The sequence below is a fragment of the Meleagris gallopavo genome, chromosome Z (genome assembly GCF_000146605.3).
Source record: "Meleagris gallopavo isolate NT-WF06-2002-E0010 breed Aviagen turkey brand Nicholas breeding stock chromosome Z, Turkey_5.1, whole genome shotgun sequence".
NCBI lineage: Eukaryota > Metazoa > Chordata > Aves > Galliformes > Phasianidae > Meleagris > Meleagris gallopavo.
Genome location: NC_015041.2, coordinates 63063306 through 63076038, shown reverse-complemented (window position 1 = coordinate 63076038; position 12733 = coordinate 63063306). Strand labels below are relative to the sequence as shown.

The 12733-nt window shown below is 43.3% G+C and overlaps 1 protein-coding gene across 2 annotated transcripts in view; it reads right to left on the bottom strand.

The window, feature by feature from the left end:
• The window catches only part of ELP1 (elongator complex protein 1), a 33787-nt gene extending 21060 nt beyond the window's left edge, over positions 1-12727 (bottom strand). Inside the window, exons 1-12 of one of the 2 annotated variants that reach the window (XM_010726180.2) lie at positions 12596-12727; positions 12093-12245; positions 7148-7229; positions 5303-5383; positions 4928-5013; positions 4224-4323; positions 3627-3717; positions 3020-3143; positions 2358-2448; positions 1676-1906; positions 755-931; positions 348-447 (exon numbers count right to left, since the gene is read on the bottom strand). In XM_010726180.2, the coding sequence (XP_010724482.2) occupies positions 348-447; positions 755-931; positions 1676-1906; positions 2358-2448; positions 3020-3143; positions 3627-3717; positions 4224-4323; positions 4928-5013; positions 5303-5383; positions 7148-7229; positions 12093-12209 (1280 nt within the window). In that variant the 5' untranslated portion in view covers positions 12210-12245; positions 12596-12727. The remainder of the gene's footprint in view (positions 1-347; positions 448-754; positions 932-1675; positions 1907-2357; positions 2449-3019; positions 3144-3626; positions 3718-4223; positions 4324-4927; positions 5014-5302; positions 5384-7147; positions 7230-12092; positions 12246-12595) is intronic. The other variant, XM_019610702.1, reaches the window with a different exon arrangement.
• Between the last annotated feature and the right edge of the window lie 6 nt (positions 12728-12733).

Below are 12733 nucleotides of genomic sequence, written 5' to 3'. Positions count from 1 at the left end.
TTCACGCTCTTCCCTGCCATTAACCCTTCTACAACTGTGTTGTTTTTTTGGGCCTTTCTTTGTCTGTTTGTCCTTCTCCCTGTCCTTCTTCTGGTCCAACTCAGCACTACAGCTGAACACTGCTCTCTTCTGCGATTCATCACAGCTCCCACTAGACCAAGACCTCAGTCAAAGGACTCAGAATAAACTACCAACCCTTAGCACTAACTGAAGCCACAAGATCAGTACAATGAAGCCGCCATATTACCAGACAAATTCTTCAAAAGTTTTCACAGCTGTGACCTCTCAACCAGCCAACCAGACACAGCCTTTTTCTCTCTACTGCAGTTGCAGTAGTTACATATTACCTGTATGTTTTATCCAGATGTGGTATTTCCACATTTGCTTTAAATCCATTTCCACCTGTAGCTCCTAACTTGACGGTGGGGTCCTTCACCATGCTCTGACCTAGTAAGCACAGAAGAAAGCAGAGGTTACATCTTGCCAGCTGAGCTGCTTCCATCTTCACTCTTATGGAGAAAAACAGATGTCAGAGGAAGCTATGAAAGTCAAAATATACCACACCTACGTGCATAATCACCACCTGCTTCTCATTAACAATTAATTAATGATTATCCTGTGGAACACAATTACCTTAAAAAGCTACAATACAGAATTCACAGATAACAGCAACTGTCTCTTGTCGCACAGGACATCAAATATTACACCACTCTCAAGGAGAGATGGTTTAGTTTAAAAAGGCAGTGCAACATACTCTCACTGTATCTGTACACGTAGATCTTGTTATCAGCATCCAGGATAGCCATGTCTCCACTACACTTGGGATCTGTGTGAAATGCAATCTGATTCACAGCCTGTTTGAGCTGCAGCTCGTAGGTGCACATGGGTGGAGGCACTACAGCATGTTGGAATGCTGTGACAAGCACTTTAGCTGCAAAAGAAAAGAGAAAGAAATCAAGCTGTAATACAGTTCAAATGTTACTGGGGCTCCCTACTGAATACAGAAACAGTGCTCTAGGACAGGTTGAGATTTCTAAAAATGTACTAATGTATTAACAATGCACTGATGTATTAACAGTGCTACAAAGACAGGCTGAGAGAGTTGGAGCTCTTCAGCCCCGAGGAGAAGGCTCTGGGAGGACCTTACAGTGGCCTTCCAGTACCTGAAGGGGTCTATAGGAAAGCTCGTGAGGGACTTTTTATAAGGGTACACAGCGACAGGACGAGGGGAAATGTTTTTAAACAGGAAGAATGCAGATTTAGACTAGATATTAATAAGAAATTCTTTACCACAAAGGTGGTGAGATGCTGGCACAGGCTGCCCAGTGATGCTGTGGATGCCCCCTCCCTAGAGGCATTCAAGGCCAGTCTGGATGGTGCTGTGAGCAACTTGGTCTAGAGGGAGGCGTCCCTGCCTGAGGCAGAAGGGGGGCTGGAACTACGATCTGAAGGGCCTCTTACAACCCAAACCACTCTATGACTCTATGAAAATACAGCTGTGCCCTTTGCAGGTAAAACCATTAAACCACCTCTGAAACTGCCCCCATTATCACATGTTCCCCTCAGTAAAAAGCGCTGCATAAACAGAAGGTAGCAGTACTACCACAAATCCCAACAGCTTGCATTCAAAGGACTATGGCACTTTCTTGAGCTGCAAAGCAGCCCCACTGCTTACCTCCATCGATGACAGCCACATTTGCCACATGCTTGCTGTTCTCTCCCATTCCACGATCTGTAGTCCAGTGCCAGTCATAGAAGAGGTAATGCCAACCCTGGCAGAGTATGTGTAGTCTATATGGAAGCACTGAGTCCCACAGCAGTGACACCAACTTATTTTTCTCCAAGTTGCCAAAATGCAGACTTTGTTTCAGGTACCAGTGATAGTTCCCTGTAGTCCACAGTTGGACTATAGATAAAGAAATGGTTACCAGAGACTACTACTACTACTTCAAACACATCTCAAATCCTCTCCAGCATTCTTTTGTGCAGCTGGAAAAAAATGCAGTGAAAATAAGTTTTAGCCTCTAGCCCATACGCTCTGCCATACAACACCCAGAAAATTAAGATTTTAACCATAACTTTTGCTCAGAAGAATCAATCTTAGAATTCCTCCATCTCCTCACTGTGAGAAGGCACCTATAGTTTTAGGAAGGTGTCATAAACAATTCATTTAGTATCACTTCCAAATACCTGGAAGGTGCCTCAAGCTCAAGCTGAACTAGCATCTCTTCCTGAGCTGTAGTGGGTTCTCAAAGCTGTCAGTAAGCCTCTTCAAAGTCTCTAATCCTGTAGAGGATTACCCAGTCTGGCCAAGTTCACAGGCAAGTGTAAAATCTAGAGCTTCAGAGTCATCTCACCGTAACTGTTTGGGTTGGAGTTCACAGTCTTCAGCTCTTCCAGCCATACAGCCAAGACCGTGGAATCTGCATTCCAAGTCAGTTCATTAACCTGCAGAAACAAGCATTGCTTTTACTGGGTACAGCTGCAGCTCCATAGTGTGGGTACACTCCAGAACTGATTTGCAAGACCACCAGTTCTTTCTTCCTTTCAACAATGTGAGGTGCAAGTGTTAATGTACTAACACAGTTTCTGGCAGTCAGAGCAGAGTCCCGAAGCAGAACCCATCACAGCAGTTCTACACAGCTAAAGAGATGATACAATCCCAAATGTGAACTCAGTGTTCTCTTTACGGTTCTTGACGTCGAAAAATAATCTGCCTACAATACTACACAAGTTGACATCCAGAAGAGCACCCCTGAAGCATTTGCCTGATAGAAAGTGTATGGAGTTGAGAAAAGGATCAGGAGTACAACCCCCCTGTTCATCGCTATACTAGAGCCTGCAGAGGATTTTGCATCTTCTCCATTCAGTTTTCAGGCCTAAAAGCAAAGATCATCTTTTTTTCCACTGGGATCAGCGCTAACTGAGAGGTTAAAAACCTCTTCCAAGAATAGTGAAAAAAATCTAGTTCTCCCTTTCTCTATAGTCTAATCAAAGAAGCCCAGACAGAGACACTTACTTTGACCTGCCCTTTCTGGAATGGAAGGGTGAACTCCCCATGTAGAAGTCCATTCTTCTCCAAGAAAACCACATCATGTCTATTGGGTTTTTCTTGTGTAGACGTTATCAAGTTTCCAGAGGGTCTTAAAAAAAAAAATAATAATAGATGAGTAAAACAAAAATCAGTTGCTCAAACAATCAAAGCTGTCACTTTAAACACCACCTTAGCTGGAGACAAAATTTTCACACAAGATATCAAGAAAAGGGCAGCAGAGCACCCTTTTGCACAGCTCTGTTCAGACAAAGCTATAGGTGCAGCATAGACGTTTCCCTAGGGCTCCTAACATCTTCAGGTGAGCAACTAAATGTCAGTACAGATAAAGGCCCCTGTAATATTCCTGTTTATTAAGTTCAATCCCCAAACATCTGACACTGAGTACAGAGAAACTGCAATGCAAGTATCAGCCCTTTCAGGGCTTAAGGGACCTTCTGATCCACATGCTGGATCAAGCTTTCCTAAAGTTTTAGGAAAATTAACACAAGAGAATTAAATAAGTGCTAAGCAAAGAATGTGACCAGCAAATAAACACAAGCACTCTATTGCCTGCACAAAGACATCTACTCACTTCCAGGCCAGTGCTTGCTCTAATCCTGAGATAGGCTCACTTGTTGACTGCAGCATGAGCTCTCTGCTCCATACTCGAACCTTTCGAGCACCTACAGGTTGAGAAGACAGGAAGGGTGTAAGAAAACAATACAAAGAGATTCTTAACTAATAGCACATCAGAACTTCTCGTGTCTCAGGCTGCTCTCCCACTGTAATCAAGTAACTCTACGCAAGTAAATAGGAATTTCAGCCTGACATAGCTTAGCGGTAGCCATTTCAACCTCCAGCTCTCTCAGTGGAATGTTAAAATTGTCCCATATATGCTAAATCTGCCTAATCTGAAGTACTGAGGGTTAAAACCCAAACTAGTGGAAGAGCAAGTCTTTTGTACAGTTCAATACGCTGAGCAAATGCCTTTAAACTTCTCAGTAATATTAATCATGGAAGGTAACAATTATGGTCTTACAAAAAATGTACGTGCTTGTTACCTCTTTGACTTTATGGCAAATCCTATGGAAAAACACTACCAGTAATTAAGCATAAGTGTGCAAGGCTGAACTGATATAACGAAGGACTTTTAAACAAGTTGCTACTGCAATGAAACTTGGTCCCATACCTGTGTCTGGACAGACAGCACTCACTGCAACGAACTGTCCATCTCCTCTCCATGTCACTCGAGGCTTGCCATCATCCCAGGATGAAGCAGGTAGTACTTCCTGAAGTTACACAAAAGCTTAGAAAGGCAACTGCTGGCTTTGACTACTCACATTGCCAAGCTGTTCTTTCAAGAGCCTCGACATGAAGTCAACCCATTAAACAATCAAAAACTGCAAGAATTCATTACTCAACAATTTTAGGAAGCTTCAGACAAGGGAGCAAAAAACTAAAACCTGCAGGTACAAGGAATCACTTCACGTGACTAGTAATGTTCAGTTGACCAAATCCTTAAATTCTTGACTTCGTGGAGAAGAAAATATCACTATTTCTCCTTAGCTGAACTACTGATACAGATTTTGGTCATATGAACAATTTGATAAAAAAAAAAAATATAACAAAAGTCAGCAAAATCAGCCAGGCTTTACATGTGAAAGCACTAAATCTTGCAAATCTAGCTTAGAGCTCTATATGAGCCAGGCTTATGCACTTCTAGTTGCTGTTCTGATTTATAAGGAGGATAAAATGCTGAATCCCAGACAATAGGAACAGAAGGAGCACGTAAGGACAACTACCTGGAAAGGTATCAGAGAGATCAGAAACTCTTTCTATACACATCCTTCCTTTAGAGAGCATGAGCATAACACAAGAAAACTAGCACAGTACCGTTTGCTTGCGCTGAGCTGCCTGTTTTCCCTCTGATCCATGGAACTGTGTCTCCTTTTTGCCCCAGCCAACAGTAATAAACTTTCCTGAGGAAGAAACAATCATTGCGGTCAAAGATTTACAGAATTACTTTGCAAAGTGTGGTAAACAACTACAGCACCGTGCCACCTGCTCCAACCATCCAAGTTTAATTCTAAAAAATTGCTTGAATTTCCATTGACAATTTCATATTGGCATTCCCTTCCAGCTCCACAGCACCTCCACAGTGTGAAATGCTTTGCTGGATCAATTAAGTTCTCCACTCCTGCTCTTTATACATGCTTACAACACACCAACGCAACCAGCCTCAGCAACTTTACTTCAAGCATCTCTTACCTTCCCCAAACTCATCCTGGTGGATTTGCTTCTCAGTAATTGGTTCAAAATCTCTTGTCATCATGATGAGTGTTTGCTGACCTGCAGGGAAGATATCAAATACAATACTGGTAATGAAATCTACAGTAGATGTTTTTAAAAAATGCTCTCAATTATCCTGTTATTCTGTAGTAAACTCAAACACAGAAACATTTCCAATGGTAATATAATACAAAACAGAACTCGTCCTTCAAAAATGAAAATCTCATTTTTTCATTTTCAATGAAAAGGACACCTTAAAGTTTCTATATTCAGAAACATATTTCTTCGACTACCCTTAAAAAATTTCTATCCACTTTCAAAATAAGTACCTGGCACTTCTTAAACATTTTTACTTAAGATAGGAAGAAGGCAGGCAGTGGATTTATAAAGCTGAACTCGTGTAACTGGCTTCTGGATATGGGGAGATCAGATGATGTCATTTATCTTGACTCTTCTGAGGCTTCTGACATTGTCTCCCACAGGATCACACAAAAACTCAAGAAAGATGGCACAGATTGATTAGTAGAGAACATGGACTGAAAATTGCCCACGTCCAGAAGCTTGTTATTAATGGAAAAAATCCAGCTTGAGGCCCATCACTAGTAGCATGTCACCACTACTGGACCTTGGGCTAACGCTTAACATTTAATTTGTGTCCTGAATGATTAGATTCTTGGCCAAGTTTGCAGATAGCACAAAACTGGGAGGAATGACAGATACAGCAGGAGGCTGTGTTGCCATACAGATGCATGTGGAAGAGAGAGTCTGACAGGAAACTCTCAAAGTTTAACGAGGAGAAAAGCCAAGTCCTGCACATCAGGAACTACGACAGATGTGGGGACCAACATGGGGATGGAAAGGAGCTGGGCAAAAAATGACATGGATGTTATGGGGCACGAGCAAGAATAAACAACATGCCCCTGCTGCACAGGCAGTTGGTTTAGGGAGGTGATCTTTTTACTCAGCACTAGAGACGCAGCTCTGGAGCACTGGCTTCAGTTCTGGGCTCACCAGTACAAGGCAAGCAATGTCATAGAAGAATGGGTTCAGAAAATGATCACAGATTATTAAATTCTTGGAGAATCAGACACATGTGGAGAGGTTGAAAAAAAACAGACTTCTCTGAAGAGAAGGCTCTGAAGGAATTATTGGTATGCATCGACATCTTATGGGGTAGGGAAGGGACAGAGAAGCAGAGTGCAGGAAAGAAGACAAGACAGGCTACTAGTGGAACGCAAAGAGGCAGTGAGCACAAAATGGAATTAAAAAAATAATTCCATTCAAATGTAAGAAAATGTGTTGTTTGAGGTTTTTTTTGTTTACTTTGAGGGTCATCAAAGACATCAAAGATCACCAGAGTTCCCTTCCTATCTCAATTACTGTGATTCTGTTTTGCTTGAAACTTAATACAGATCTGTGTCTCCTTGTCAATAAAGTTGAGCTTTCAATTCAGTATTTCTTCCCACAGCACAAGAAAATTTTTGTTATTAAGCAATCAAAAGGACTCAGAACACAGTCTTTACATTTTAGGATAACATGGAAAACATACCTCCACTGAAGGCCTGAAAGATTAATGCAACATTGTTCTCCATAAAGCTCCACTTTTTGGACCTGAACAGCTTCAGCTTGGATCACTGATGCACTTCAATGATAATTAAATAAAACCCATTATATAGAACGAGGTGATGTTTTTCCACTTCCTTACATCTTAGTCCCAATTTTGTAACTTTATATCTTGCTTTTCATATCTTAAAATCAACTGCATTTTACATTTCATCATAGAATTTCACGCCAAAGGGCAGAATGCTTACTAGCTGTTCCTACCTGTCGCAAGCAAAACAAGCTCTTGGTCAGGGCTCCAGCTCATGGCACTCAGGCCACTATCCACAGTTCCAACACATTCCACCTGTAAGACAGAATTAAGATTCACAAGTGAGCAAGAACACCAGTTTAGCATCATCAGAGCACAAAAGCCATCAGTCACTGACTCTCCTCTCATAGTTAGAAAAGTCAGAAGATGTATTTCACTTTTTGTGTAGAAACAAAAGAAACATTTCTAATGAAAGATGGTTCTATAACGCTTACGTACAGCAGCCCAGAATACCTACAGATATAACAGATACAACTGCCCTTGCCTACAAAATTCCACTGTGCAGTTAAGAGGCCCTGTATCCATTGAAAATCTGATCCCTAAAGCTGCTTGTGGATATTAAATGTGACAAGTGTATATAGCTGTACAAGTTAAAGTTTACAGAAAATGGCTCAAAACAATCCTAAAGTTCAGAAGAGATCTACCCCAGCAGAGGTAAAAAGGGGATCTATATCCCAGGATTACTGCCAAAGTCATTTTTCTGAATTACCAAACCATAATGGCATAAATTTTTATTGGTACTGATTGACAGCCTTTCACGGTGGCCTCAGGCACTCCTGTGGGAAACCAACAAAGCCAGAATTAGCCAAATTTTTACAAAAAGAATTCCAAGATTTGGTGTTTCAGAAGGACTCATTCTGGACAGAGAGCCACATTTTGTAGCAGAAATAGCCTGAGGAGTATCTAGGTTCCTGCGTGTGAAATGGGACTTACATAGCATGGGGACTGCACTTGGGTGGCCAGGTAGAGAGAATGAATCAAACATTAAAAAGACAGACAGGCAAATATGTAAGAAACACATCTGAAATGAGTCTAAGTTCTTCCTTTTGTTGAGAATCCAAATAACTTTCGAGTTAAGGAGGGGTTTAGTCAGTTTTTTAAAAATCTTTTATGGAAAACCACATGCTACAAATTTGACAGAAATGTGATCAGATGCATGCATTGACCTGGTGATCAGCAACTTACTGAACTATCTTATCTTTGGCAAGAGTTCCTTCTTCCCTCCATAGATACACGTAACTAAGAACTCCGGTGTCCCTGGATGTGCCTGTACAAAGTGAAGTGGATGGGGCCGGAATCTTTCCAGCGGTGCCCAGTGACAGGACAAGGGGACAATGGGAAGAAACTGGAAGACAGGCAGTTCAACCTGAAGATGAGGAGAAACTTCTTCATTTGGAGAGTTACTGAGCACTGCCCAGAGAGACTGTGGAGTCTGCTTCTCCAGAGACATTCAAAACTTGCCTGGACACCTTCCTGTGCATTGATCCTACTGCAGGGAACCTGCTTTAGCAGAGGTTTTGGGTTAGATGACCTCCAGAGGTCCCTTCCAACCCCTTCAGTGATTCTGTGAGCTATTACGGGCGTATAAACAACAGTGTGACAGAAGATCTCCACCCATTTCATTGTCATCCTGATTTGCAAAAGTCGATGGAACAGAACAGTTACAATGAATACCAAGATAACTCTATTCAAGAAATTAAGCTTGGGTAGCACACCTTTTTCAGAGTGTGAACACATACTGGTATACAGAGTAACTACCACCCACATGCAAAAGGTTTCAGAACAAGAAAAGTAACCTTCAAGGCTTCCATTTTGGTGTCTAAACGGAACCAAAAGTATACAACTTTATAATGGAGAAAGTGAGCCAAAAAGCCTTGAAAAAAAGGATCTGAAGATAAATCTGTACTCTAACACATAGTGCAAGAAAAGTTACACACGGCATCTTTTATTAATTTTTATTCTTATATGATATTTCTTGAATATAGAATTACTCAGGTTGGAAGGGACCTCGAGGATCATCAAGTCCAACCGCAGCCTAACCACAGTACCCTAACTCTAACAGCCCTCTGCTAAATCATGGCCCTGAGCACCACATCCAAACGGCTCTTAAACACCTCCAGGGACGGTGACTCAACCACCTCCCTGGGGAGCCTATATTTAACCACCCTTTCTGTAAATAAATGTTTCCTAACATCCAACCTAAACTTACCTTGGCGCAACTGGAGGCCATTTCCTCTCGTCTTGTCTCCTGTCCCCAGTGAGAAGAGACCTACCCCGCTCTCATGTAAGCACCTTTCAGGTAGTGGAAGAGAGCAATAAGGCCCCCCTCAGCCGCCTCTTCACCAGACTAAACAGCCCCAGCTCCCTCAGCCTCTCCTCATAGGGCTGATTTTTCAAGCCTTTCACAGCCTCGTTGCCCTTCTCTGGCCCTGCTCTGGTACCTCCACGTCCAGTGCCCAAAACTGAACGCAGTACTTGAGGTGAGGCCTCACCAATGCTGACTACAGGGCAGGATGACTTCCCTGGTCCTGCTCACCACTCCACTCCTGACACCAGCCAGGATGCCATTGGCCTTCTTGGCCACCAGGGCACACTGCTGGCTCATGTTCAGCCGACTCGCCATCAGGCAGCTTTCCAGCCACACCTCCCCAAGCCTGTAGGATTGCCTGGGGTTGTTGTGACCAAAATGCAGGACCCAACACTTTCCCCTACTGAAACTCATACAGTTAACGTTAGCCCATCGATCCAGTCTGTCCAGGTCCCTCCCTAGTGCCCTTCTCCCCTCAGGCAGATCAGCACTCCCTCCCAGCTTGCTGTCGCCTGCAAACTTACTGAGGGTGCACTCAATCCCCCCAAGATCATCAATGAAGATGTTAAAACAGAAGTGTCCCAGTACTGAGCCTTGGGGGACACCGCTCGTGACCGGCCGCCAACTAGATCCAACTCCATTGACCACGACTCTTTGGGCCCGGCATCCAGCCACTGCTTCACCCAGTGGAGCGTACACCCATTCAGACCATGGGCAGCCAGCTTCTCCACGAGAATGTTGTGGGGGACAGTGTCAAAGGCCTTACTGAAGTCCAAGTACACCACATCGACAGCCTGACCCTCATCCACTAAGCGGGTCACCTTGTCATAGAATGAAGTCATGTTTGTAATGAAATCAGGTTTGTAATGAAATCAGGTTTGAGTTGCAATGCAGGGCACATTTTTCACATATGGCTGGTTTTACATTGAAGTAGTATTTGCAGATCAAACTCAAAAAGAAACCAAAATAGATGAGCTGCAAGTAACCAGTGACAATCAGCCCAAACAGATCACTGTCACTTCCACCTGCTTACACTTTTAGGCTGATACTGCAGGAAGAGATGCAAGTTTCAGAGGATTCTGTCACGGTATTTTAGTGAAGATGGTATGAACTGAACGATGAAAGAACAGAAAGCAAGCATCTCAGTTTCTGCCCAATTTAATCAGCTACTCAGGATATAGCATGTTTCCCTTCAGTGTTTTCCGGTTCTATTATTTAATCCCAAGCAATCTTCAAATCACAATAAAACAAGTTTCCCATCTCTTCAGCTAAGTCATGTCAGCATAATATTCTTTACTTACTGATAAAAAAAAGAAAGTCAACAAACCCGTGAGTTATCACAGAATGATTTAGCTTAAAAGGGACACTAATGATCATCCATTTCCAAACTGCTGCCCATGGGCGCAGCTGCCAGCCACCGGATGAGGAAGCTCAGGGCCCCATCCAGCCTGGCCTTGAATGCCTCCAGTGATGGAGCATCTAATGCTTCCCCAGGCAGTCTGTGCAAACACCTCACTGCCCTGGAAGTGAGGAATTTGCTCCTAACATCTAACCTAAATCTACATTCTTTTAGTTTAAAATTGCTCCCCCTTGTCATTATCAGACTGACTTCTTCCTATTTAAAAGTTCTCTAGAAGTACGGGAAGGCCTCAATAAGGTCTTCCTGAAGCCTTCTCCTCTCCAGGCTAACAGCTCCCTCAGCCTTTCCTCACGGCTAGTTTCAGCAATATTTTATTGCTGTGAGACTGTTTGTTGAATGCACATAAAGGACCAACAAAAAACTCTGACTTTATGGGGTGCGCTCGGCATGTTTCAAACACTTGCAGTACAAGGCTGTCATCATGGCAGGGAGGTGGAAGGAGCTATCAGCAGGTACGATATTGCTTTCTCAAGGAGATAAGGCCTCCCTTCCCACAAGAAAGTTTCCGCTACAAACTTATTTTTGACAAACTTGTTACTGCAAACTTGTTTATCTACAGCCTTGGGACAGTGCACCTGCAAACTCAATGGGCGTAAAAGTATGCCTGAGAAGAACCCTGTGGAGTTGCCTTCTTTGTGGTCATTGCAGCTGTTTGCTGGTTTGAGACTATGACCTCCAGATGAGCACACTCAACCCCCCTTCCCCTTCTCCAGTGCTGTAGGTTGACACTAGAACTCCATGAAACAGACCTTCAAAACAGACTAGTGATCAACCTTTCTCCCATCCATTTTTCTGACTCTCACTATTTCTTCATTTTCCTCAGATTTCTCTTTTTATCCTTTTTGACTCATAAAATCACTAAGTAATTGCAAGGTCTATTCTGATTTCTTAAAAGCCGCATCTCTTGTAAAGATGTTAAGTAACTATAAGACATATTTTGGTTCCATCAAATCATATAGGTTAGCTGCCCAGTTTAAGACAAAGTCTAAGTATTAGAGTGCCAATATTTTGGGGATAACTGTAATATTTTCTCACTAAAACTGATGATTGTGTGTAAACCTCTTAGTACTGTTTTACCTTAATCTAACTATTCGTGACTCTGGCGAACCCTTTCCTCCCCTTATGACACTCAGTGCTGACTGTATGTCAGCAGCCCACTGAGCAAGAATGCTGGGGCTACAGATTTGCAAATTACAATTTGGATTCTGGTTCATTTATGCAGCGTATACTCTGTGCTTGATACTGCCTAAAGTTTCCACAGAAATCAACTCACCTGCCCAGAAAATGGAGCCTAACTGAAGAGTGGTATGGAATAAACACACAACTGGCCCATGGACTTTCAGCTTGCCTTTGCAATCCCTCAGTACAGTTCTCTTTTCTGCCACATTACCTGTTTTGTGCTGAAATAGCACAGAAGAATGTCTCCAGCTGCCGTGGCAACGCACACACACTCCAGCTCTGGAAGATATTCCATGCCAACGATGCAGCCACTTCCATCCTTTGGCATAAAACCTTCCTCAGACAAAGAAACTTCTCTCACCACCTTGACAAGAAAAGGCCAACAGCTTAATAACTGCGCATCATCTCACTTAAGATTTTACAAAAGTGACAGAATAACAACCGTGTGCATATTTCACCCATCGCATTTACACGAAGCACTGCATACAGATGGCACTGAGAAGCAGCTGATGTACTGCAGTATTTAATTAGCTGTGCGTTTTGCACATGGAAACATCACAGGAAAAAAAAACAAAACAAAAACAACAACGGGATAAACACTATAGAATCAAAACAGCTCAGAAAACCCGTCAGCAGCCCCATGGGGGCCGAAATGCCTCCCCCCGCCCGCCCCAAACGCCGCACCACGGCAGCCTGCCATGGTCGACGCCTCACCGACTGCGCGGCGGAGTCCAGCTCTAGCAGGCCGCTCCGGGAGCCCACGAAGACCGTGCCGGAATCGACGCCGAGGCAAAAGCACTGCGGGCTGCCGGGAGCGGCGGCGGGGCGGCAGCCCCCGGGCCGCCGCCACCG